The sequence below is a fragment of the Pseudophryne corroboree genome, chromosome 2 (assembly GCF_028390025.1).
Source record: "Pseudophryne corroboree isolate aPseCor3 chromosome 2, aPseCor3.hap2, whole genome shotgun sequence".
Lineage (NCBI taxonomy): Eukaryota > Metazoa > Chordata > Amphibia > Anura > Myobatrachidae > Pseudophryne > Pseudophryne corroboree.
The window spans coordinates 863,927,800-863,953,036 of record NC_086445.1 but is presented as its reverse complement, the minus strand read 5'-3'; the positions used below and the strand labels follow the sequence as shown (position 1 = coordinate 863,953,036).

The 25,237-nt window shown below is 47.1% G+C and overlaps 1 protein-coding gene across 2 annotated transcripts in view; it reads right to left on the bottom strand.

Annotated features, from left to right (window-relative positions):
* BLTP2 (bridge-like lipid transfer protein family member 2) overlaps positions 1–25,237 on the bottom strand; it is a 177,109-nt gene that overhangs the window by 20,782 nt on the left and 131,090 nt on the right. For both annotated transcript variants that reach the window (XM_063955868.1, XM_063955869.1), the window contains 5 exons: positions 19,950–20,049; positions 19,636–19,818; positions 6,023–6,144; positions 3,663–3,818; positions 2,922–3,043 (listed from right to left, as the gene is read on the bottom strand). In XM_063955868.1, the coding sequence (XP_063811938.1) occupies positions 2,922–3,043; positions 3,663–3,818; positions 6,023–6,144; positions 19,636–19,818; positions 19,950–20,049 (683 nt within the window). The remainder of the gene's footprint in view (positions 1–2,921; positions 3,044–3,662; positions 3,819–6,022; positions 6,145–19,635; positions 19,819–19,949; positions 20,050–25,237) is intronic.

Below are 25,237 nucleotides of genomic sequence, written 5' to 3'. Positions count from 1 at the left end.
ACTGCTGATGCGACATGGCAATAGGAATATGCAGGTAAGCATCCTGTATGTCCAGGGATACCATGTAGTCTTCGGGTTCCATGGCCAGTACAATAGAGCGCAGAGTTTCCATACGGAATTTGGACACTCTCACAAATTTGTTCAAAGATTTGAGGTTGAGTATAGGCCGGAAGAACCCATTTGGTTTCGGAACTAGAAACAGGGTCGAATAGTATCCCCTGCCTCTCTGGGACAGAGGTACCGGCACTACCACTTCTGTGTCCATGAGGGATCGCACAACCAAGTGTAGAGCTTGCGTTTTCAACGGATCCAAAGGGATAACCGTCGAGCAGAACTGGCGAGGGGGACGTTTCTTGAAAGAGATTGCGTACCCGTGAGAGAGACCACTTCCCGCACCCAGGCGTCTGAAGTGGTCTTTAACCAGGCCTGGGCAAACTGCAGAAGTTGGCCTCCCACCCTGGGGTCCCCCAGTGGGAGGACCGCCCCATCATGCAGCAGGCTTGTCTTGTTTGGAAGCAGGCTGACAGGCGGCCCAAGACTGTTTAGGTTTGGACTTAGTTGATTTGGAAGTACGAGCATGTCTCGGGTATTCCTGACCCTTTGCCTTCCCTGGAGATCAAAAGGAACGAAAAGTGGTACTCTTCGCCTTTGATGCAGAAGGATTAGTACTTGGGAGAAACGCAGTCTTAGCAGTTGCCAGGTCAGTCACAATCTTATTCAGATACTCCCCAAAAAGGATGTCTCCCTTAAAAGGGAGCACCTCCAAGGTCTTTTTGGAGTCCAGGTCCACCTTCCAGGACCTCAACATCAGAATTCGGTGAGCAAGTATACACAGAGTGGATGCCTTGGCTGCCATTACACCTGCCTCACAGGCCGCCTCCTGAATATAGTGGGAGACTGTGGTAATACGAGACAGATACTGTCTGGCAGTGTCAGAAATATCCTGAGGCAGCTCATCCTCAATTGCCTGAATCCATGCTTAAATTCCTTTTGCGGCCCAGGAGGCTGCTATAGTAGGTCTAAGTACAGCACCAGTAAGAGAGTAAATAGACTTCAGGCATCCCTCCACACGCTTATCCGTCGGTTCCTTCAGTGAGGTGACCGGCAGAGTAGATGACGCCACAAGACGGGCGACATGAGAGTCCACTGGCGGTGGAGTTTACACTTGTAACTCAACTCCGCAGGGATAGGATAACGTGCTAGCATCTTTTTAGACAGGGAAAATGTAATTCCTGGAGATGACCAGGATTCCTGACGTATGTCAATTAAATGGTCAGAATGTGGTAAGACTAATTTAGTAACCTTTTGACGTTTGAACTTATCAGGTTTCAAAGACACAGGAGTGGGATCGATCTCATCATCAATTTGGAAAATCTGCTTAATAGCCTCCACTAGGTCAGGAACATCAACCTGGGTTGTAAATTCCTCATCAAAAGTGACTGTATCAGTGTCTGACGGATCAGTATGTTCCCCATCCTCATCAGAAGAAATATCCTAAATATTAGTGGCTTGTGAGGAAGAAATGGCCCGCTTAGATGACCCCTTGACCCCAGCGGGGCGTGGGGTAGACTTAGTCTAACCAAAGATTGATTTGTTTTAACTGAGTAGACAGAGTGTCCGCCCAGGGCGGATTAACTACAGGGACAATATGCGGCTGCAATGGCACAGGAGGTCCCAGAGGGGGCGTAAGACATGTCACAAGCGTATTTAGCATATTTGAGAACGCTGCCCAAGGTGGTTCCTGATTGGCCACAGGTGCTGCGGGCTGACTGGGAGATGTATGGCACCCAGTGCCTGAACCATCAGCTAAAATTTCCCCCTCAGGTAAATCCTTGGTGCTAGCACCGAATGATGCAGAAGTGTCCATGGATTTTCCGCCCTGTGTGGCAGACATAATAGGGAATGTAGCCTTAGAGTGTAACAGTACAATATATCTAGACAAACACAATACCTGCAAGTAACCCCCTGATTTATGCGACAGTAAATACAGGGCACAAACAAAGGATAAAATCGGTATGAGGTGACTGAAATACACAGTAAACAATACAAAACAGTATACACTGTGTAGCACTATATACTGTACATATGAGACTGACGCACTGAGCCCCCCAGGGTACAGAATATAGTGATAGCAAGAAGTTGGATACACGAGAATAAAATACACACAACAGCTACAGGCACACAATCAGTCACATGTACAATGCAGAAGTTATTACAGATAAACAATAAAACTGCACTGGACTAGTAAAACTACATATAGATATGTATGTACATAGATATAACAATGCACAGTAGATACTGGATTTATATCACAGAATACTTGTATCAAATATTACACATTGCGGCCGCATCCATGAAGTATGCACCCATATGCGTTCATCTTTGAATAACCTGCTTAGTTAAAATATAAGGAGGTGTCAGTGTCTGCACTTTCCTCCTGAAAATCTGGACAAAAGCAAGACTATGGTGACTGCAGGGACTTAGCTTAAGTAGTAGTTTCCAAAATCCCCTCCAAATAGGAGACTAAGGGGTATAGTTACTAAAGTGCAGGTTTTCAGAAGTGGAGATGTTGCCCATAGCAACAATCAAATTCTAGCTATTATCTTCTGGGAGGTGCTAGCTAAATGATAAGTAGAATATTTATAGGTAGGCTTTGAACCCAAGACATGCTGGCCAGTGCCATCCGCTCCCCGCACCCAAACGCCGCAGACTGACAATCAGGCTTCAGTTGTCAGGCACTGCAAGCATAATTGCAGGACTTGTTCTGCACTTGTGCAAATCACCCACCATTCGGTTTGCGTACAAATCTGAATCAGACCCTTGCAACAAAAAAACCCCATTTAACTTCATGTCAGGTGACATGCTGCCTGTATCATAGAAGTAGCGTTTCTATAGTACCCTCTCTGTTTCAAAGAGCTTACCGAATAAGGATGTTTAGTTCTTCACTTTTCTGCTGTAAATCCATCTTTTCTTGATAGAGCTGTCCCTGAAGTTTCATGTGTTGCTCGTGCAAAGATTCATTCTTGCTCTCATCATGAAGCAGCTGAAAAGTTAAATGTTGGACTACAAGTTATCCCCATTAGAGTGAATAAAAATGTGTATAATATATATATATATATATATTTTTTTACACACACATAAAATAAAGCAGAACAGTTTTTCAAGTGGTCTCATGCAAACAATACATGCTTGGTGCAGAAGGTATATAGGGGGGTATTCAGAGATGTGACCCATCATGATGCGATCACATTATGACTGAGCGGCGGCGGGCGTCCGGGGGATGGCGACATGGCATTAGGGGGGAGTAGACCAGGAAACGCAGGTGTGTCATGGCCATATTCAGGGACCTGATTATGTCGCCTGTGTTTCCTGCTATCGGAAACATGGCAGCGGTACACCAGCATAATTTAATTGCAATCACATTGCTGGGTGGCCCGACAGATGCTGGGCGGCCCCAGCAAGCGATTTTATTTGTAGCGTTTTTGCTGAAATAGCAAGATCTGCGTCCATCTCTGAATAAGCCCCATAGTGCAGAGGGTACTGTGTAATGTATAAAGTTAAATAAAGAACCTGCAAATTCTCTTTAATGACTGACTATTATCTCCTTATCTTGCTCCCAACTTAAAAAAAAAAAAAAAAAAAGTTTTTAATTATTATTGGACCTTCATGATAGAGTACATCTGTTTCTCCAGCAGACGTATCTGCAGCACATGTTGCCGGACGCCTTCTTGGAGATGCAGAATGCTGCTTCGTTGCTCCTCAGGGTTACTGGAGATCTCTAACTGGAAACGAACCCGCTGTTTTTTCTCACAGTGTTCCTAAGGAGGATGAAATTATGTAATACATGAAAGCAGTGTCCATCCATAGTCTGTGCTGAAAGCATACATCTCTGTGCCCATCGCCCAGGCCTAGTAACACACAGTCATGTTCTTCCTGTTGCTTAATGCAATGATAAGAGGTATAAAACCTTATAGAGAGATAAAGTGGAGAGGTTGTCTATAGCAACCAATAAGCTTCTAGCTATCATTTATCTAGCACAGTCTCTAAAATTAGTCAGAAGCTGATTAATTGCCATGGGCAACTCCTCCACTTTATATCTCTAAGGTCTGATAAATCTCCCCTATGGGCACATCCTTAGCTGAGACAACTAAAATGCTTCTGTATGCTCTAGTCATAACCATTCACATATGTGATTTTCATTTGGACTACTACTGATCTGGCTGGGTGGCTTTGGGGTGTACTGCCCCTTGGACCTGAACCCCTGTAGTTAGTGTAAGGGACTTACCCAATGAGAGGCTACCTTGCTGCGGTGGATAAGCTCATAGCCCTAGCCAGGAATATGCTAAATGCCTCTGGTCATCACAGGTTGAGCTAGTGTGAGATAGTGCACCTGCTACTTTTTTCCTCTGTACACTGTATTAAGTCTCAAGCAGAGTAGCACCTCATTACCTAATTATGCTGTGCAAATTAGAGCCCCCTTCCCTCTGTAACTGATTCTATGTATTTATACATATTTCTGAAGGTAGGAGACACCTTCAGCCTAATTTAGCACCCTGCCCCACCCACCTCTCACTGATTTTAAATAGACAGTCCAGCACTCTGGCCTGCATACGTGGAATGAGCACATAGCGGTAAGACTCCTACATTTTGTTTACTATGGCAGTCAATATTGGGGGGATTCTCTGGGGCGCGGGGTTCCCTGGACCTGCCGTGGCTGGGCACCCCCGGGACACCGCAATCTAACATTTATTTCAATACACTATGGCACTTATAATGTGTTTTATATATGTGTAACACTTTCACATCAATTTCTCTCACTCTTCACATTACTTACACATACAGCAGTAGCTGCTCCTACCCACTTAACTCTTTGTTTGTATCACTCTTGCTGTGCCCGGGGGTTGTCTGGCTGGGTGGTTTTGGGGTGTCCTGCCCCCCGGACATGAACCCCTGTAGTTAGTGTTAGGGACTTAACCAATGAGAGGCTACCTTGGTGCGGTGAGTAAGCTCATAGCCCTGGCCAGGAATATGCTAAATGCCTCTGGTTATTACAGGTTGAGCTAGTGTGAGATAGTGCACCTGCTACTTTTTCCCTCTGTACACTGTATTAAGTCTCAAGCAGAGTAGCACCTCATTACCTAATTATGGTGTGCAAATTAGGGCCCTGTTCCCTATCTACTGTTCTGGTTGGATCCACTCCAATCTATTCAAAACAACTACAGCTCAGAGAAAACAAAGATCAGTCCTAACCAAATATCCCCTCACCCTAATATACCTCATCCCTCATCTGTATGTACCCCCCAAAAAAAAATCTTTGCTCTTCCCCTGGGCCTCCTTTTCTCTTCCTCCCCGATAGACTATCATCCCCAGGACTCTATACACATTCAGACCTTTTGATAAAAAGACAAATTAAATCTTGGGAAAAAACCCAATAAGGAGTAAAAGTGTGCGTCACAGACAATGGTCTACAAGCCGTTACGGCTGCCGCTGCTGGCATTTTCCTATCTGCACACAGCATGCCCTGATATTTGCCGGTTGTTGACCACGCTCGTTGCTATGTTTAGCTTCAGCTGCCAGTGACTTGACACACTAATTAGCCTATTTAGGTACATTTGCTTGTTCTATGGTAGGTGTCCTCTTAAATGTCAAAAGGATATTTGTGCTGGCTATTATATGACAAACGCCCACATCTAGGTTAAACTGCTATAGACTATTTTAAATCTGTTTCATCGTAGCAAAATATAAATTATGAACGAAAAGTGACACTATTCCACTGCTCCCTTCATTTTTCTCTTAGTACATACACCTCAATGTTATGCTCTGCAACATTACACGGCCTGTCCACTGAAGGGCGAGCAGAGCTACAATGTGTACCTCTCCTCTGTGCATCAAATGCCTCCACTATAAAAGTTACATCTCAAGAGCTTTAATAGTTTATCAAATATGTAATATTAAGACTAGGTGGATATTTATCAAGATCTCAGTCTATACACCTTTAGAATATACAGAAAAGCATGCACACCTTGCGCTTTGGCTCCACGTGAAGCAGCAAGTTGTTGACTATATCTAAGATCATAGCATATTGGGCAGGGTTGGTAGAGATCTCCAGGTGCTGGTGTTTTAGAGTAAAGGTATCGGCAGCAGCTACAACAACAGAAAAGATGAAGATTGTTACTCGTGATGCACCTGCACCAGCATATGCACACAATTCATATAGACTACTCACATCTATTGGCCAGTTGGCCATATAACAACTTACACAGTGATCGCTTATTAACCCCTTAAAAACAGCAGGCAGAGGTTGACAATCTCCTTGGAAAAAGTACACTGCCAGCCCTGACAATATCCCCTTATTCACGTGAATTCCTGGAATGCCAGCTGATCTACTGGGATGCAGTTAAAATGCAGGCTGTCTGCATCCCGGCATTAAGGACACTGACGCCGAAATCCCGACAGCAGACAATGAGGTCAGCCAGAATCCCGGCTCAACAGAACTAATCCCACTTGTGGGTGTCCCCATAGAGTGGGAACAGATCCTGTGGCGAGCGCAGCGAGCCTGCAAGGGGACTTTTAGCACTCGCCCCGCTGCCGGCATTCTGGCAGGTGGGATGCTGCTGTCAGAATATTGACAGACAGCATCTCGTCTGCCGGGATAACATATGTAACCCGATCTACTTTGCTCAGCAGAAAGCAACACCAACAGCAGCCTTATCAGACTCCTTTTTCCAGTACTGAGTAGAAGGAGGTCTGTATATTCATGCTGCAAATCTCACATTCTGCCCCAAAGACGTTCTATAGGAGTGAAAACTGGTCACTGAGAAGACAATTGGAGTACACTGAAATCATGGTCCGGTTCGTGGAATCGGCTTGAGAGGGGGGGTGCTTTGTTACCTAGTGCATGATCTTGCTTTAATTAGCTATTAGAAGAAGGCATATAGCACAAGGTTCGCAATTATACTTAGGTAGGCTGTGGCATTAAATAACAGTCCTCAGTTGGTATTATGGGGCCTCATTTGGACAAAGAGAACAATGCCCACACAATTACATCACCACAAGCAACCTGAACTACTGCCACATAGCAGAACGGATCCATATATTCATATTATTTACACCAAACTTAGACCATATCATCTGCATGTCACAGCAAAAATTAAGATTTGTTTGACTGGGCAATGATTTTCCCATCTTCAACTGTGTAGTTATGGTAATACTGTGCCTACTGGTACCTCAGTTTCCTGTTCTTAGCTAACAGGAGTGGAACTCAGTGGTCTATTTACTAAGCCTTAGATGGAGATAAAGTGCATGGAGATAAAGTACCAGCCAATCAGCTCCTAACTGCCAAGTCATCGGCTGTGTTTGAAAAATGACAGTTAGGAGTTGATTGGCTGGTACATTATCTCCATGCACTTTATCTCCACCTAAGGCTTAGTAAACAGGCCCCTCAGTGTGGTGTAGAGCTGCTGAAGACCATCCACTTCAAGGTATCACATACTTTGCATTCAGAGATGCTCTTCTATATACCGCTAATGTAACACTTAGAGGTCTATGTACAATGGCTGGCTACACATCAGACAGATGTGTAGCCGGCCAATCTGATGGGCGACAGGACCCTGCATTAGCAAGGGCATAAACACTTGCAAGTTGCAGGGGTCAACGGCACGGTCTAACATGCCATGCTGCATTCGGTAGCAATATCTTCTGGTTGACCCTGGCTGACGAGACAATGGAACATGCAAATCGGGCATACACAGTACCCGACATGCATGATGTTTTGTTCCGATTCGGCTGGAAAAAGACATATTGTGCCGATATCGGCATAGTGTGTACCAACCCTAAGCCTTGGAAAGAGATAAAGTGGATGGAGATCAAGTACCAGCCAATAGGATATCCAAAAGAGGAAGAACTTATAATTAACTCCCATTTTTAAAACATAAAACTGCTGTACCAATGTATTTATTTATTTAGTCCATAAAGCTATGATATACAATGTTGGTGCTGCTAAATTGATAATTGGATTTTGTGGTATACTTGGGGCTGGAACGCTAGATAAAGGTCTAATCACGGTTATAATACATGCTCACTCTCCTGTCTAATCCTAAGCCTGCAAAAATGGTGAGAGAAACTAGAGGGAAAAATGAGGCAACACTGTGGCTCTAAAACGTAGATAATCTCCCAAGTACAGGAGCTAACCCAGGAATCTCTAAGGTAAGGGAGCACAGGAAAGCAGGAGGTAAGGTAGTGAGTGACAACAATAATAGGATTTTAATTACCTACCGGTAAATCCTTTTCTCGTAGTCCATAAGTGATATTGGGGAATTAGTACGATGGGGTATAGACGGGTCCAAAAAAGCCAGTGCACTTTACATTTCTTCAACTGGGTGTGCTGGCTCCTCCCCTCTACGCCCCCTCCCACAGGCAGTTAGAGGTAAAATAGTGCCCGAAGGAGATTGGACATACTTGAGAGAAAGAACATAACAACAACAACGAGAGGTGAGATTCATACACCAGCACACCAATAACATAAAAACGACCAGCAACGGCTGGTAACAAAACAGCAACAGCTGAACAGGTAACCATATCAGAGAAAACCTGCAGAAAAATCAAAGCACAGAGGCGGGCGCCCAACATCCCTTATGGACTACAAGAAAGGATTTACCGGTAGGTAATTAAAATCCTATTTTCTCTAGCATCCATAAGGGATATTGGGGAATTAGTTTGATGGGGACATCCCAAAGCTTCCAGAACGAGCAGGAATGTGCGGAGACGTCTGCAGCACCGCCTGCCCAAACAGAGTATCCTCTTTGGCCAGAGTAATAAACCTGTAGAACTTCACAAAGGTGTTCTTCCCCGACCAGGTAGCAGCTCATCATAGTTGCAAGGCCGAGACTCCACGGGCAGCCGCCCAGGAAGACCCCACAGATCTCGTAGAGTGGGCCTTCAGAGACTGTGGAACGGGTAAAGCTGCTGACACATAGGCCTGTTGGACAGTAAGCCTAGGTAAACTAGCAATGGACTGCTAAAAGCAGGGCAACCGTTTTTCTGCGCGACAGAGCACAAACAAGGAATCCGTCTTTCTGATCCGAGCTGTTCTCTTGATATAGATCTTCAAGGCTCGTACAGCATCCAATGCCTCCGGAGGAGCAGAAGTGCCAGAACCTGACGGAACCACAATAGGTTGATTTAAGTGGAACAGAGAGACTATTTTCGGCAGGAACTGCTGCCTAGTCCGAAGCTCCGCTCTGTCCTCGTAAAAGACCAAGTAGGGACTTTTACACGATAAGGCCCCCAATTCTGTGAGACGCCTAGCAGAAGCCAGGGCCAGTAACATCACCGTCTTCCATGTGAGGTACTTGTCTTCTACAGTCATCAGGGTAGAAATTCCAACACAACATTCAAATCCCAGGGTGCCGTGGGCAGCACAAAAGGAGGTTGTATGTGGAGTACCGCTTCCAAGAAGGTCTGAACTTCTGGCAACACTGCCAATATCTTATGGAAGAAAATTGAGAGAGCTGAAATCTGGACCTTAATGGAACCCAGACGTAAGCCCTTATCCACACCAGCCTGCAGTAGATGTAAAAAAACGTCCCAAGTGGAACTCTGCAGGTGGATACGTGCGTTCCTCGCACCAAGAGACATATCTTCTCCAGATATGATGATAGTGTTATGACGGCACAGGCTTCCTGGCCTGAACCATGGTAGCAATAACTTATTTGGAAAGGCACTTGTGAGCTAGGATGTTCCGATCAACCTCCATGCCATCAAACAAAGTAGCCGTAAGTCCGGGTAGACGAATGGCCAAGGGTCTTCGACGGACATGTCCAAAAGATCCGCGTACCACGCCCTCAGAGGCCAATCCGGGGAAATTAGAATTGCCTGGACTCTTTGATTCCTGGTTCGCTTTAGCACCCTTGGGATCAATGGAATCGGAGGAAACAGGTAGACCAGCCGGTAAGGCCAAGGCGACGTCAGTGCATCCACTGCCCTTGTCTGAGGGTCCCTGGTTCGTGAGCAATACCAGCAAAGCTTCTTGTTGAGTCGAGAAGCTATCATGTCTATTTGTGGGCAGCCCCACCGGTCGATGATCTGCTGAAACACCTGATAGTGAAGCCCCACTCTCCCGGGTGGAGATCTTGACGACTCAAAAAGTCCGCTTCCCAGTTGTCCCCTCCCGGAATGAAGATTGCGGACATCACTCTTGCATTTCTTTCTACCCAGAGGAGTATCCTTGACACTTCTCGCATGCAGGCCCTGCTTTTTGTCCCTCCTTGTCGATTTATGTAAGCCACAGCCGTGGCGTTGTCCGACTGAACCTAGATTGTGAGATCCTTGAGTCGAGAGGCCTGAAACAGGGCATTGCAGATCGCCTGAAGTTCCAGAATGTTGATTGGAAGTAGGGATTCGTGGGCTGACCACCTGCCTTTGAACTAAGCCCCTTGGGTGACAGCTCCCCCCATCCTCTCAGACTCGCAGCTGTCATGAGGAGGATCCGATCCTGAATTCCGAAACGTCAACCTTCAAGTAGGTTTGAGGACTGTAGCCAACACAGGAGGGAAATCCTGGCCTAAGGTGACAGACGTATTATCCAGTGCATCTGAAGATGTGAGCCGGACCACTTGCTCAGGAGATACAATTGAAATGTTCTGGCATGGAACCTTCCGTACTGGTTCACCTCATATGAGGCTACCATTTTCCCCAACAATCTTATGCAAGGATGGATGGATATTCGAGTAGGCCATAGAACCATTCAGACCATCTCCTGGAGTGTTCTTGATTTGTCCTCTGGAAGGAACACTTTCTGAGCCACAGTATCCAGTAACATTCCCAGGAACAGGAGCTGCTGAGTTGGCTCCAGGTGGGACTTCTGTAAATTGAGGATCCACCCATGGTGTGACAGAAGCTGAATAGTGCGGTCTATATGGAGCAATAAAGGCTCGTTGGATCTCGCTTTTATCAAGAGATTGTCAAGATAAGGGACAATATTGACCCCCTGGACCCAGAGTTGGAACATAATCTCCGCTATCACCTTCGTGAAAACCCTCGGAGCTGTGGACAGGCCGAAGGGTATCGCCTGGAACTGGTAGTGATCGTTCAGCAGGGCAAACCATAGGTAAGCCTGGTGAGGCATCTATTTGGGATATGGATATATGTGTCCTTGATATCCGAGACCATGAACTCCTGTTCTTCCAGACCAGCAATCACTGCTCGCAAGGATTCCATCTTGAACTTGAAAACCTTTAGATAAGGGTTCAAGGATTTTAGATTCAGAATGGGCCTTTACCGAACCGTCCGGTTCCGGTACCATGAACAGGTTGGAGTAGTAACCCTTTCCCTGTTGTTGTAGTGGCACTGGAACAATGACTTGGGACTGGGCCAACTTTAGGATGGCCGGTTGCAGCGTAACTCGTGTATCCTCCAAAGCTGGTAAGCTTGATTTGAAAAATCGTTGGGGAGGAGCGCCGTCGAACTCCAGTTTGTAGCCCTGAGAAATGAGGTCCTTTACCCAGGTATCCTGGCAGGAGCTTTCCCAGATGCGGCTAAAGTGACGCAGCCGAGCTCCCACCTCAAGATCCCCTCGGGGTGGGTGGGCACCGTCATGCTGAGTCCTTAGTGGAAGCTGAACTGGTGCTCTGTTCCTGAAAACCTGCGGTTGCTGGTTTTCTTGTCTTACCTCTGGTGCCTCTAGCCGCATTGGAGGCACCTCTGGCCCTAGATCTAAATCTGTTAGACCGAAAGGACTGGGCAGACGGCCCCAGGTAGGAACGTCTAGCTGGCGGGGCTCCAGAGGGAGAAATGTGGATTTCCCCACAGTAACCTTAGAAATCAACGTATCAAATTCAAACCCCGAAGAGCCAATCCCCTGAAAAGGGAATAGACTCTACACTGCGCTTGGACTCTGCGTCCGCTATCCACTGACGCAACCACAAATCTCTGCGCGCCGACAATGCCATAGCAGTGGTCCTAGCATTAATATTGCCTATCTCCTCGAGAGAGTCACACAGGACGCGTGCAGTGTCTTAAATGTGTTTTAGGAAAGTCACCCTAGTGACCAGGGACACATCCCCCGAGAGGCCCTCTTGAATTTGAGTAGCCCACGTATGAATGGCATGAGTCATCCAGCAACCCACTACGACTGGTCTTTGTGATATACCAGCCACTGTGTAGATAGACTTCAGTGCAGTCTCTATTTTTCTATCCCCAGTGTCCCTTATGGTAAAGGAGCCCGGAGCTGGCAGTACCGCCTTTTTAGATAGGTTAGAAATCAGGATTTTGGTACTTACCGATAAATCCCTTTCTCCGATTCCACAGGGGCCACTGGAGCGTAGTTACAATGGGGAAATAGTAGGCAGTAATTGGGAGCTGGCACTTTAAAATTCTCACACTGTGGCTAGCTCCTCCCCTACTATCTCCCCTCCAAGCCAGTCTACGTAAAACTGTGCCCGAGGAGAGCTGGAATAAACAAACCGTAAGGTAGAGGAGGTTAATGAAGCCCTGTAAACCAGGATAACAGACCAAACCTGGAACAGAACCTAACAAACAACCGGCTAGCCCGAACTCAACAAGCAGTCATATGGTGATCTGCAAACCGTTAAGCAAAAAACAAGGAGGAACAGCGCTGGGCGGGCGTCCAGTGGCCCCTGTGGAATCGGAGAAAGGGATTTATCGGTAAGTACCAAAATCCTGATTTCTCCTTCATCCACTAGGGGCCACTGGAGCGTAGTTACAATGGGGACGTCCCAGAGCTCCCAAAACGGGTGGGAGAGCGCTGAGAGTCCTGTAAAACCGCTCGGCCAAACTGTGATGCAGAGGCCGCAAAAGTGTCAAACTTGTAGAATTTGACAAAACGGATGGCGGTCTGACCAAGTAGCCGCCCGACATAAAGTATTAATGGAGACCCCATGGGCAGCTGCCCACGAAGGTCCCACAACGCGCGTAAAGTGCGCTGAAATGGAAAACGGAGGCTCCTGAGCAACCGCCAAGAAGACTGTCTGATGGTCAGATGTATCCAACAGCCCAGCATATGCTGGGACCTCGGCTATTTAGTACGGGAGCATCGTACAGAAACAAAGAAGAAAAGCCCTTCGTCGAATAGCCTAAGACCGCTGTAGAGAGAGTCGGCGAGCCCTGACAACAGTCAAAGAGGACCGAAAAACACTAGTGTCAGATTTATATGAAAAGCGGACATCCCCTTTGGAAGAAACGACCGCTGAGGCCGAAGCTCAACCGGGGGAGTTGCCAATAGAGAACTCCCTGAAAGAGCCCGAACTTACGGCCGCCAGGCTAATCTCTTTTGGAAGAAAACCGAAAAAAGGCAGAGACCTAAAATTCAGGTCAATGTGGTTTGAAGCGCAGCGGAGCAAAACCTCCCAGAGAAACCAAAGATGACGGCTGAATGGTAACTGAAAGAAGGGGAAAACCCCTTTTATCCTTAATATGTCCCATACAGTTTTCCAAAAGTGGCAAAAGCGAGAAGAAGTAACAGACTTCTGAAATCGGGGCCCAATAGGCCTAACCGAACTAGGGAACTCGTCCCTTCTGAGGTCTCGTGAACAGTCACAAGGTTAAATGAAACCAGTGTAAGATTGAATAAAGAAAAGGGGCCCTGTTGAAGTAGACAGTCCAGTCGAGGTAGGAGCCAAGGCTCCTCTACTGACAACAGGTGTAGCTGTATCTTCAAGTCATGCGTGGCCCAACCGGAGCCACCGAGAGGACTAGCACGCATATTTCCCTCCTGTGTTACCGAAAGAGAGGTAGAAATAGAAAAGGAGGCAGGATAGAATAACCAGAAAACTCCCAGGAGCCCTGAGGGCATCCTCGGCTACTGCCGCCAGAGCTCACGTCCGAGAGTAGTAAAGGGTTAAAGAGTCAGTCAGAACGCCCTGAGGTCGATCTGAAATCTCCGCCAACAGCGGACCAGTTGACAAAACTCCGGGGAATGTCCCCTCACCCGGGAGTCTGACCTGGCGGCTTGACCTGGAAAGAAGATTGTTGTCCCCCGCTCAGAGGGGAATGTAGGCGACCACTCATTGCGTCGCAGCTTGACTGAAGAAATAGAGTACCTGGTGCCGAGGAAGGAAAAATCCTCAGACGGACCGTGTTGAGAAACGTCTACGAGGAGCATAATTTTGGATCCGTGTCGAACTAGAAGCTCCTGGATCCTCCGGATATTCAGAAGCCACCTAATGTACAAAGTGGGATAGTAGTAGTAGATTGTCCCATTAGGGAACCAACGTACTTTCTGCCCTTGGGAAAGATTTATTCTGTGATCTTCCTGAACCCTGTGTGAGCGGAAGAGAGACCGAATGGAAGTGGACTGACAGTGAAAATGAGTATCCTGTAATGCGAATCTGAGAAAAGCCCGATGAGGAAACCCAACGGAAATCAGTAAACAGGCCTCCCTGCAGACAAGGGACACGTAAAACTCCCTATCTTGTCCAAAACTAGCAATCACAGACTGAAAGGATTCTAAGGCTAGAATAGGGCTGGCCGAGCCAACAGGCTTCGGAGCGTGAAGAGAAAACAAAGGCCTGAGAACTATCCCGATTCAAATGATATCTGAAAAACAGGGATCAACATCCTTTGCGGTTAGAAGCATATGGAGCGCCGCCTGTAGTATGACTCTCTTGACTCCTGAGACGGTTGTACTCCAAAATTTAGTCTGTAACCGCCCAAGCCTTCTCAGTACTCTCCGTAGGACCCCGACATGCGCCTACCCTGGGACCCTCCAGGTGGTAGGAAGGTTTGACCTGTAGTAGGTGTATAGGATGACTTAAAGTCAGACTGGACCGAGGATGCTGAACCTCTGCTTCAGCTTTTTGCCCTGAGATCCCCTGGCGACGGAGATATCGCCCGTGTGGAGTCGAAAGCTTGAAAGGGCACGGAAAAATCTAAAGGAAAGACCGGTAAAGGTCTGTCTTGGAGCTGGGGCAGTAGTAGGAGAAAGCAAAGTGGACTTACCTCCAATGGTTCGAGAAATCCTGCAGAAAGTTCCGTCCCCTGAACCATCTGCCCCGTAGGATCTCATGTTCACCTGTCACTGTCGCAGCCCCAGAGGTCGTCGGGTTAAGACAGCCCAAGCGAAAATGCAGGTTCCGAGTCTGCAGACGTGAAGACCTCCAAAGAACATAAAGCAGAATCGTGATTCTGACCCGTACCAAAGTATCAATTGATCCTGATGCGAAACATCCTGTAACCTAGAGGACAATTGTTCCACAACCTACCTGATCCGGACAAGGTAGAACCCCGCTGTCGTATATGTGCGTTCGATGGATCCCTGAGCAAGGTTGCCTCAGGAAAAAATGGCAGCTTGTTGGACCGGCGATACATCGAGGGGTATACCCTGGAGAGGTACTGATACCATTTCCTGTCGTCTGCGGGGAAAGGATAGGAAAACAAACATTGTTTGATACCTGAAATTGTGTATTCGGGTGTCTACCGGAGCCTGCCCAGCTCATCCGATACTGGACCAGTCGCTGTCATTTCGTCATCGGCGTTGTACCCTGATGGACTTGACGTGTCCGCCTCCTTTACCTGCAGTATCAGACGAACTGCTGTATAATGCACCTGGATATTCTGAGACACTGGTTCAGACTCCACAGAAAACAGACATCATCAGTATTGTAACATGGAAGGTTAGCAAGGTTCCTTTAGAAACCTGGAGAGGTGAAATGACGTACAAGGTCTCTGGTTAAGAGTGACATTACCTGTATAATCTGAGCTGTTCAAACAGGAGTGTCCTGCAGGTGCGTGGAGGGTTAAGCAGATGGCTCCACCGCATACTTTACACCTAAGAGGGAATTCTTTGACTATCCCAGGTGAGACAAACGAAAGGAGAAAAGGTGGGTTAAATAAACACAACCCTATGTAAGGTCTGTACTATAACGTGTAGTGACCGACACGATTCAAATAAACTTTCTGGAGCAGCGGAGACTTGAACCAGTAGCGCTGCGCTGTGGGATAGGAGTCTTAGCCCTAGGCTATAGGAGCTCCCCTTAAAGTTTTTTTTTTTTTTTTTTTAAACCTCTGTTCAGATACCCGCTACTAGCGTACTGAGCCACAGCGCTATTTGTCTGATGCCTTACACACATTCCCAAATTACAAATAGCATTAGTAACTAGTGACACCAAGGAATCATAAAGGGAAGGCAACACCCCGCCCTGCGTTGAGGACTGAAGAGATGGCTGCCCCGCACAATCCCCACCTAACAGGTATTTCTCTGACTGTCCAGGTGATATGAACGAAAGGAGAAAAGGTGGGTTAAAGATGCGTAGCCCTATGTAATGTCTGCAGTATAACCTGCAGTGACAGAATAGGAGCTTTAAAGTAGGTTTTTGTTGGGATCACAACCCTGGTCCCTGTGTTCAGATGTCCCCGCTACTATCTGATGCCACACACATTCCCCAAAGTACCAGTGACATATAGGAATAATAAAGGGAAGGAGAACCCGGATGGTCACCCCAAATGGCGGTTAGCCAGTGATAAAAGCTGGGGAGAATTGTTATGTGGCAAGGCGGAGCTATGTTAACTCTTATTCCAATATACATGGGGCTTTACTTCTATTTGTCTCTGAGTATGCAAGATTAGCCCACTAGGCTATAGGAGACACTGCAAATATGAAGCCAGGTCTGTACCTGGATGTGGCAGAGGTTTCCCCTGCAGGGAGGAAATGGCCGTCAGAGTGAAACTCCTCTGGGCTATGAGATAAAATCTATATAGTGGATGACTGGATTAGTGCTGAGCCTATTACATTCTCCCCAGCACCATGTGCATTAAACTCACATAAATCGCCCTTACACTATAACAGTGGCCGGGGAGCGGAGAGCGCTGAGCCCGCTGTACAGAGCGGGAGTTCGCTCCGCCCCCCGGTTATGGCGCCTTATTTGAAAAACTATATCTACCTAAGCGGGAAGCGCCCTGTACCCTCCGCTGGACCTGCGAGTCACCGCCGGGGAGCGGGGAGCGTTGAGCCCGCTATACAGAGCTAGCAGAGCCCTGTATCTACGAGCCGCCGCCGGGGAGTGTTGCGCTATACAGAGCGCGAGTCGCCGCCGGAAAGCAGGGAAGGCGACTCGCGGGAAGGCGCCAGATTTAAAAATTGCTTTACGCTCCAGCGGGATCCCTGTGCCGGCTCTGTGAGTCGCGCTGAGCGGGGATCCGTGCGGGGGGAGTGGGGAGCTGGGGGAGCGGAGGGGGGGTCGCACCAATTTACAGTCCCATTATGATCATGGTATCAGAATGACACACACCCCGTTGTCAGTCAGGGTTGTGCAGGGGATCTGTATAATCTCATACTCAGCCTCCCCCATTCATCATGTCTGTTTCTCCATAAGGAGGAACAGGTAGGATACAATGCAGCACTCAGTACATTACAGCCCCAGAGAGCCCTTCTGGAGTGGGTTGTACAACAATAAACAGTGCATTGCTCTAAAAACATAAATCCACCACAAATAAAGTACAGCTCACTGACCACTGCTGCTGTTCTTGGTGGATTGGCCCCGACACGCGCCGCACGCAGCGGTGTCCGGCCCCTGATACTTACCGCTGCCTTGCTGCCGGAATCTTCTGCTGGATGGAGCGGCCCCGACACGCGCCGCACGCAGCGGTGTCCGGTCAACTCAGGAGAGCTCAATGTCTCCCTCAGCCGGGGCCCATCCCGAGCCGCACGCAGCTGCGATGGGACCCCGCCGGCAGCTCCCGCGGTGCAGACTGGCAGTGGCAGAGCTGCCAGTCTGTGTGTGTAAGTAAGAAAAAATAAAATAAAGAAAAAAGAAAAATTCTTCAGCTAAACCCAAGTGAACCAGCTCACCTCGGGCACAAACTAAGACTGGCTTGGAGGGGAGATAGTAGGGGAGGAGCTAGCCACAGTGTGAGAATTTTAAAGTGCCAGCTCCCAATTACTGCCTACTATTTCCCCATTGTAACTACGCTCCAGTGGCCCCTAGTGGATGAAGGAGAAACTGATATGTCTACAGCCGGGGGTTCTTCCCAGAGTTTCCTGCCTTCAGGAGCAAATTGGAAAGTGTCCAAAAACAGTTTTGTCACTTGGTATTTCAGATCTGGATTTTTCCAGGCTAACTTAAACAGGTCATCCAGCTCTGCAGAATCAGGGAAAGTGACACGGAGTTTGTTCTGTGTTAAGAAAAATGACTGCTGTGCTGCAGCTTCCTCTAGAGGGAGTTTTAACATGTCCCGTATAGCAAGAATGAAGGGCTCAATACCCTGTGCAGAAGGGGAATCCCCAGTAACAAGATCCAAGTCCTCCCCCTCCTCCTGTATCTCCTTATCAGAGTCAGAGAGTAAAGCAGGTAACCCATGTTTTTGTAGTCCTCATCTAGTGAGGGGGGCTGTTAAACATCTGCCGCTGCAGCTAGGTCTGCAACAGCCTGCTGCAGTTGTTGAGTTTTTTGAGTATTAGCAGTGAACTGAGATGACATATCTGACATCATGGATTTTATGGCACCTAGCCAGGAAGGCTCTTGACCCTCTACCCCAGCCCCCTCACTGAGTTGTGAGGACTGGCTGCATTGTTCACATGATATGGAACCGGATGTAGAGGGAAGAGAATCTGGTGTAACATACACTGCATAATTGGTGTTTTACCATGTTTACAGTAACACTTATACACACATACAAGTAATATAATAGCAAGCCTGCCCTTACCATATGCGAGAAGGTAACACCAGAGATTTTGTCCTTTTCAGGACACAGATTGTGTACAATAGTGGCTCTCCCCTTTGCTACACCCCTGTACCAGTTTTCCTGCGTATTCTGAGTGTCTGGAGGAGCTGTGTGTGCCTGCTGCTGCAGCTGTAAGCAGAGGAAGGAGCAAAAATGCACTCTGAGGAAGCTCAGCACCCTGTAATGGCGCCGAAGCTTAATAGATATTTATACTGGCAAAGTCTCCATATAAGTGTAAAAACATCACAGAAGTGTTAGTTTCCACTACCACTGCCAGTGTGCACAGGGGGGCTATAGCGGGTCCTGCAGGGAGGGTCCCGTATGCTGCCCTTGCATTTTGCCGCACCAAGAAACCAGGAGACCCCCCTAGCAGGGCCCCCGGTTTGTACTCGCCACTCTTGTCACCTTCAGGCAATGTAAGGGGTGTGCGGTGTGCTGCGATTGTGACTGCTAAGGTGCAGTGCCCCGCTGAACAACAACCTCTTAGGACGGTGGTCCTGCAGCGGGGAAGCGGCTCCGACTCCTGAAGAGACTGGTAACTGTTCTTCCCTAACTCCCACGACGCAGGTATGCTGTTGCCCAAGGAGCATACCGAAAATAATAAAGTTTTAGAAGAAACTGAAGAAAACTCTCTGGAGCTCCAGAGTGTGCATCCTCTCCTGAAGGCATTTTTTCCTAAACTGCCTGTGGGAGGGGGCATAGAGGGGAGTCGCCAGCACACCCAGCTGTAGAAATTTAAAGTGCACCAGCTCCTTTGGACCCCATCGTACTAATTCCCCAATATCCCTTATGGATGCTAGAGAAAATTGTATTACGTTAGCATCAAAGACTGTCCTGTATACATAACAGGCATAATATACAGTACTTTTGCTTTTCTTTGACCTACACATACCCAACAAACCATCCTTCACCCAGAGACCTTAAAAACTTCCCAACTTCCAAATACAAATGTATATATACCTTCTTGTCCTTTTAGCAAGTCTTCTTTTTCTGGGTGTAATGGTGTTGGGGGAGGTTTGATCTGCATAGCCAGCTCTGGGTCAATATCATGACTATAGCTAATGTAATACATATGGCAGTTACAGCGGGAAATTATTCTCTGAACCTGCTGATCTTGTTGAGCCTCAGCTGGCTGACTCCAATCTGTAATGAATAAAAACAAATTACGTAGAGATAAAAAAAAAAAACATCCCTCCGCTTTTAATTGATCAATGCAATATTGTATGTACATTCAGTTTTGCATAAAACTACAAAAGACAGACCCTGATTCTAACCTGTGGTGGTGCTGACCATTCCACCAACTGCCTGACCGCTTTCCATCAACTCCTGCACTGTGTCCAGGTTCCTATGGCGATGCTCCTCAATGTTCTTCACCTAAGGGGAGAAACATGGGTGTTACGGTCTGCACTGCCAGCAAACAACTAAATGTAATAGAAACAAATGTATAACATCTAAGGAAAAATAGGATTTTGATACCTACCGGTAAATCCTTTTCTCTTAGTCCGTAGAGGATGCTGGGGATGCTTCAAGAACCATGGGGTATAGACGGGATCCGCAGGAGACATGGGCTTTTTAAGACTTTAAAAGGGGTGTGAACTGGCTCCTCCCTCTATGCCCCTCCTCCAGACTCCAGTAATAGGAACTGTGCCCAGGGAGACGGTCATTTCGAGGAAAGAATTTATTGTTAAACCACGGTGAGCATTTTACCAGCTCACACCTCCAGTATGCCGCAGAACGTGGCATTCTATAGAATACCAGCCGACGGCATGAAGAATATGCAGCAATACGCTGACATAAAAAGGTAACACAACCTATGTGTGTAAACACAACCAGTAACAGCATAACGCATGCTATGGCCAGAATATCGTCAGCAACAGGCTGACTTAAACACAACACACCATGTGTGTAAACATACCCAATGACTGCAGATACAGTACGCACTGGGACGGGCGCCCAGCATCCTCTACGGACTAAGAGAAAAGGATTTGCCGGTAGGTATCAAAATCCTATTTTCTCATATGTCCTAGAGGATGCTGGGGATGTTTCAAGAACCATGGGGTTTATACCAAAGCTCTAGAACGGGTGGGAGAGTGCGGATGACTCTGCAGCATCAATTGACCAAACAAGAGGTCCTCCTCAGCCAGGGTATCAAACTTGTAAACTTCGGGAAGGTGTTTGATCCCGACCAAATAGCAGCTCGGCAAAGCTGTAATGCCGAGACCCCTCAGCAGCCGCCCAGGATGAGCCCACCTTTCTGGTAGAATGGGCCTTCACTGATTTCGGTAACGGCAATCCCACCGTAGAATGAGCCTGCTGAATCGTATTACAGATCCAGCGTGCAATAGTCTGCTTGGAAGCAGGAGCTCCAATCTTGCTGGGAGCCCACAGGACAACAGAGCCTCTGTTTTCCTAACCTGAGCTGTTCTGGCGACATAGATTGTCAAAGCTCTGACCACATCGAGAGACTTCGATTCCGCCAAGGCGTCTGTAACCACTGGCACCACAATAGGCTGGTTTACGTGAAACGATGAAACCACTTTTGGCAGAAATTGCTGACGAGTTCTCAACTCCGCAGTATCTGCATGGAAGATTAAATAGGGGCTTTTGTGAGACAAAGCCGCCAAGTCAGACACCCGCCTTGCGGATGCCAAGGCCAACAGCATGACCACTTTCTAAGTAAGGAATTTCAACTCAAACTTACGCAAAGGTTCAAACCAATGAGACTGAAGGAAATGCAACACCACGCAAGATCCCACGGTGCCACAGGGGGCACAAAGGGAGGTTGGATGTGCAGCACACCCTTCACGAATGTCCGAACTTCTGGAAGGGAGGCCAATTTTTTCTGAAAGAAAACAGATAAGGCCGAAATTCGTACACTAATGGAGCCTAACTTTAGACCCGCATCCACACCTGCTTGCAAAAAATGGCTCAACCGCCCCAGCGCCCTTGATTCACACCAAGACACATTTTCTCCAAATACGGTGGTAAAGCATAGCCGTTACTTCTTTTCAAGCCTGAAGCAGTGTGGGAATGACTCCACTGGGAATATCCTTTCGGGTTAGGATATGGCGTTCAATCGCCATGCCGTCAAACGCAGCCGCGGTAAGTCTTGATACACGCATGGTCCTTGCTGTAACAGGTCCTCTCGTAGAGGAAGAGACCATGGATCTTCGATGAGTAATTCTTGAAGATCTGGATAGCAAGCCCTCCTTGGCCCGTCGGAACAATGAGGATCGCCTGAACCTTTGTTCTTCTTATGATCTTTATCCCTTCGGAAAGAGTGGAAATGGAGGGAACACATAGACCGACTGAAACACCCACGGTGTCACCAGGGCGTTCACCGCTATTGCTTGAGGGTCCCTTGACCTGGGACCATATCTCTGAAGTTTCTTGTTGAGGCGAGACGCCATGATGTCTATTTGAGGAATTCCCCAAAGACTTGTCACTTTTGTGAAAACCACTTGATGAAGACCCCACTCTCCTGGATGGAGATCGTGTCTGCTGAGGAAGTCTGTTTCCCAGTTGTCTACACCCGGAATGAAGACCGCTAGTAGAGCGTTTACATGCCTTTCCGCCCAGCGGAAAACTCTTGTGGCTTCTGCCATTGCCGCTTTTTTTTAACTTCGTTCCGCCCTAGCGGTTTACTTACGCCACTGCTGTTAAGTTGTCCGACTGAATTAAGACGGGCAGATCGCGAAGAAGATGTTCCGCTTGTAGACGGCCGTTGTAAATAGCCCTTAATTCCAGAATGCTTATTGCAGACAAGCTACCCGGCTTGACCTTTTTCCCTGGAAATTCTTCCCCTGGAAAGACTGCTCCCCAGCCTCGGAGACTTGTATCCATGGACACCAGGATCTAATCCTGGATCCCGAACCTTCGTCCCTCTAGGAGGTGAGAACTGTGCAGCCACCACAGGAGAGATATTCTGGTCCTGGAAAATAGGATTATTTTCCGGTGCATGTGCAGGTGAGACCCGGACCACATGTCCAACTGGTCCCGCTAAAACTACTCTGGCATTTAACCTGCTCACCGAATGGCCTCGTAGGCCGCAACCATCTTCTTCATCAACGGAACGTATTGATGGATTTACACTGTTGCAAATTTGATCCGACTCCGGATCCTCAGATCTCTTTCCACTGGAAAAACCAAACTCTCAACAGTTCTGTATCCAACCTTATACCCAACTCCGGCATCCGTTTCGTTGGGATCAACAGTGATTCTGGCAAGTTCAGGAGCCAACCACTGTGTGAAAGAACTGTCAGAGAGAAAACAACGATTTGTACCACTTGTTTCTTGACCTCGCCGTAGTCAGGAGAGCGTCCCAGTACAGGATAATAATGGCTTTTTATATTTAAGGAAAACCATCATACTGCCATCACTCTGGTGAAATGGCAATGACAATCCTGAATAGCAAACCCAGGTAAGCCTAAGGCGGAAGGAACCGCACTTAAACCCTCTTTCTCCTTTTACAGATTGGAGATCCCTGCCCTGAGAGATTCCATCTTGTAGTTCAACTTCTTAAGTAGAAATTTTTGGGATTGTTCTGACCGAGCTGTCCGGGCTCAGAAGCACGAAAAAGCTTGAATAACAGCTTTTTTTTTTTTTTTGTGTGAAAAATCAGGGAGGGGAATCAATTGGAAACTCCAGTATGTCCCCCTTGGGACTCTATTCTTAACTCACCGGTCCATGTCCATTCCAGGACTGACTGAGGAGTATTAGACTTGTTCGCACCGGTGTGGGTTCCCACAAGATAGACCCAGCGACATGCGGTGGATGTGGTAGAAACAGAGGACAATTTCTGCTTCTGCGAACTTGAAAAGGCTGCTGACCTCTTACCTGTTTACCTTCCTCTACCTGCAAAGAAGGGGAAAAACTGTATCCATCCGGTCAAAATGAATGCATCCTACAAAAATGCGTCACCAACCATTGTGAGGGAACATAGCTCAAGAAGGTAGACTTACCTGTAGTATCTGCCGAGATCAACTTAACAAAGCCATCCCCAAACCAGGTTTCAACTTCATAGGGAAGATACTCCAGTACTTCTCGGAGTCAGCCTCAGCATTCCATTGGTGAATCCACAACGCCCTCCTAGCCGAGACCACCATGGAATTGGCCCGCGAACCCAAGAGTCCCATACCTCTTGTAGTTGCACGGCAGTATGCTGCAATGTTCCAAATATGACCCAACTTAAGAAGTATCCCATCCCTCCCCAGGGTAATTATATCGGATGTCAAGGTAACCAACCATTTCTGAATACAAGCACTACCCCATGCGCATGTAATGCAAATATAATCCAAGCATATAAATAAAATATCACTTAGCTTCCTGTATACGATCCTTTGTGCCAGGGCCCCGTGCAGAACAGGGGTTGACTCTCACTTTATTCTATCCACGGCGGGAAAAGAATAAACACCCGGACTCCTCGTGAGGATTTTAAACCATCTAGTCACGGCTGACCTAGAACTTTTTCAACAGAGCGACCAGCACATGAGAAGGAATAACATTACTTCAGCATTCATTGTAAATTTGAATATGAATATACACATTTAAATACACAGACACACATTATATATATATATATATATATATATATATATATATATACACACATATATATATATACATATTGTGACAAGAACACTGGGATAGTGTTTGAGGGCAGGTATATTTGTCCCAGGTTCTTGTCTTACATGTTTTAGAAAATGTTAACTTCTAGGAAAAATGCTTTTTGTTTTGTCTGAACCTTTTCAGTTTGCTGTAAAAGCTGGGAAAAGGCTCTGAGAGAGAGATAAGGCGAGTTCTAGACATTGGGCCCAGTTCGGGTCTTTGGCCTCACAGAGGGCTAATCAGGGTTTCAGCTGTGTAAGAGTGATATAGTGCTTCTAACCTGATTAGTATGGGCAGACTGCCTGGGAAGGCTGCAGGATCTGTGTGTGAGAGACACGCTTTCTGATGCAAGTAAGCTATACAGTATGTACTGAAGAACTCTGTGTTTTGTTTAGTGACAGTTAGGAACATCTTATGTTTAGTTAGTGCCGGACAGGCAAGGTATTTTTATTTTGGGGTTTGTTTTATTTTCTTTCAATAAAACTGGCCGGGGTCAGTTGTACCAGAAACTGGACTTGTGTTGTTCCTCAGCTGCTGCGGGCTGCCATATTCCCCAGGAAAAGGCACCTTGCACCCCTACAGTGTTACAATATACATATATATATATATATATATATATATACACACACATATATACATACACACATTTTTGTCAGGAACATCAGGGTCCCTAGTGACGTCAGTATGTTGTTAAGGTGTATGAAACATGTACTGAACGCCGATGTTGTGGATCTAATCAGGAAACATCATGGTCGACATAAGAAATAGTATTCATGTCGATATCGGGGAGTAGTAACTGGGCAAAATAAAATTTTTGCGACCCCTAGGGGTCTGAAGGAAATATTATTAATATTACGCCCTCCACAAAAATTACTACGTCTGTGTTCGAGCCACAGATCTATGCAACCGTACCATAAATATATACATACAGGTATAGCTTTCTGAAATGCGTCAC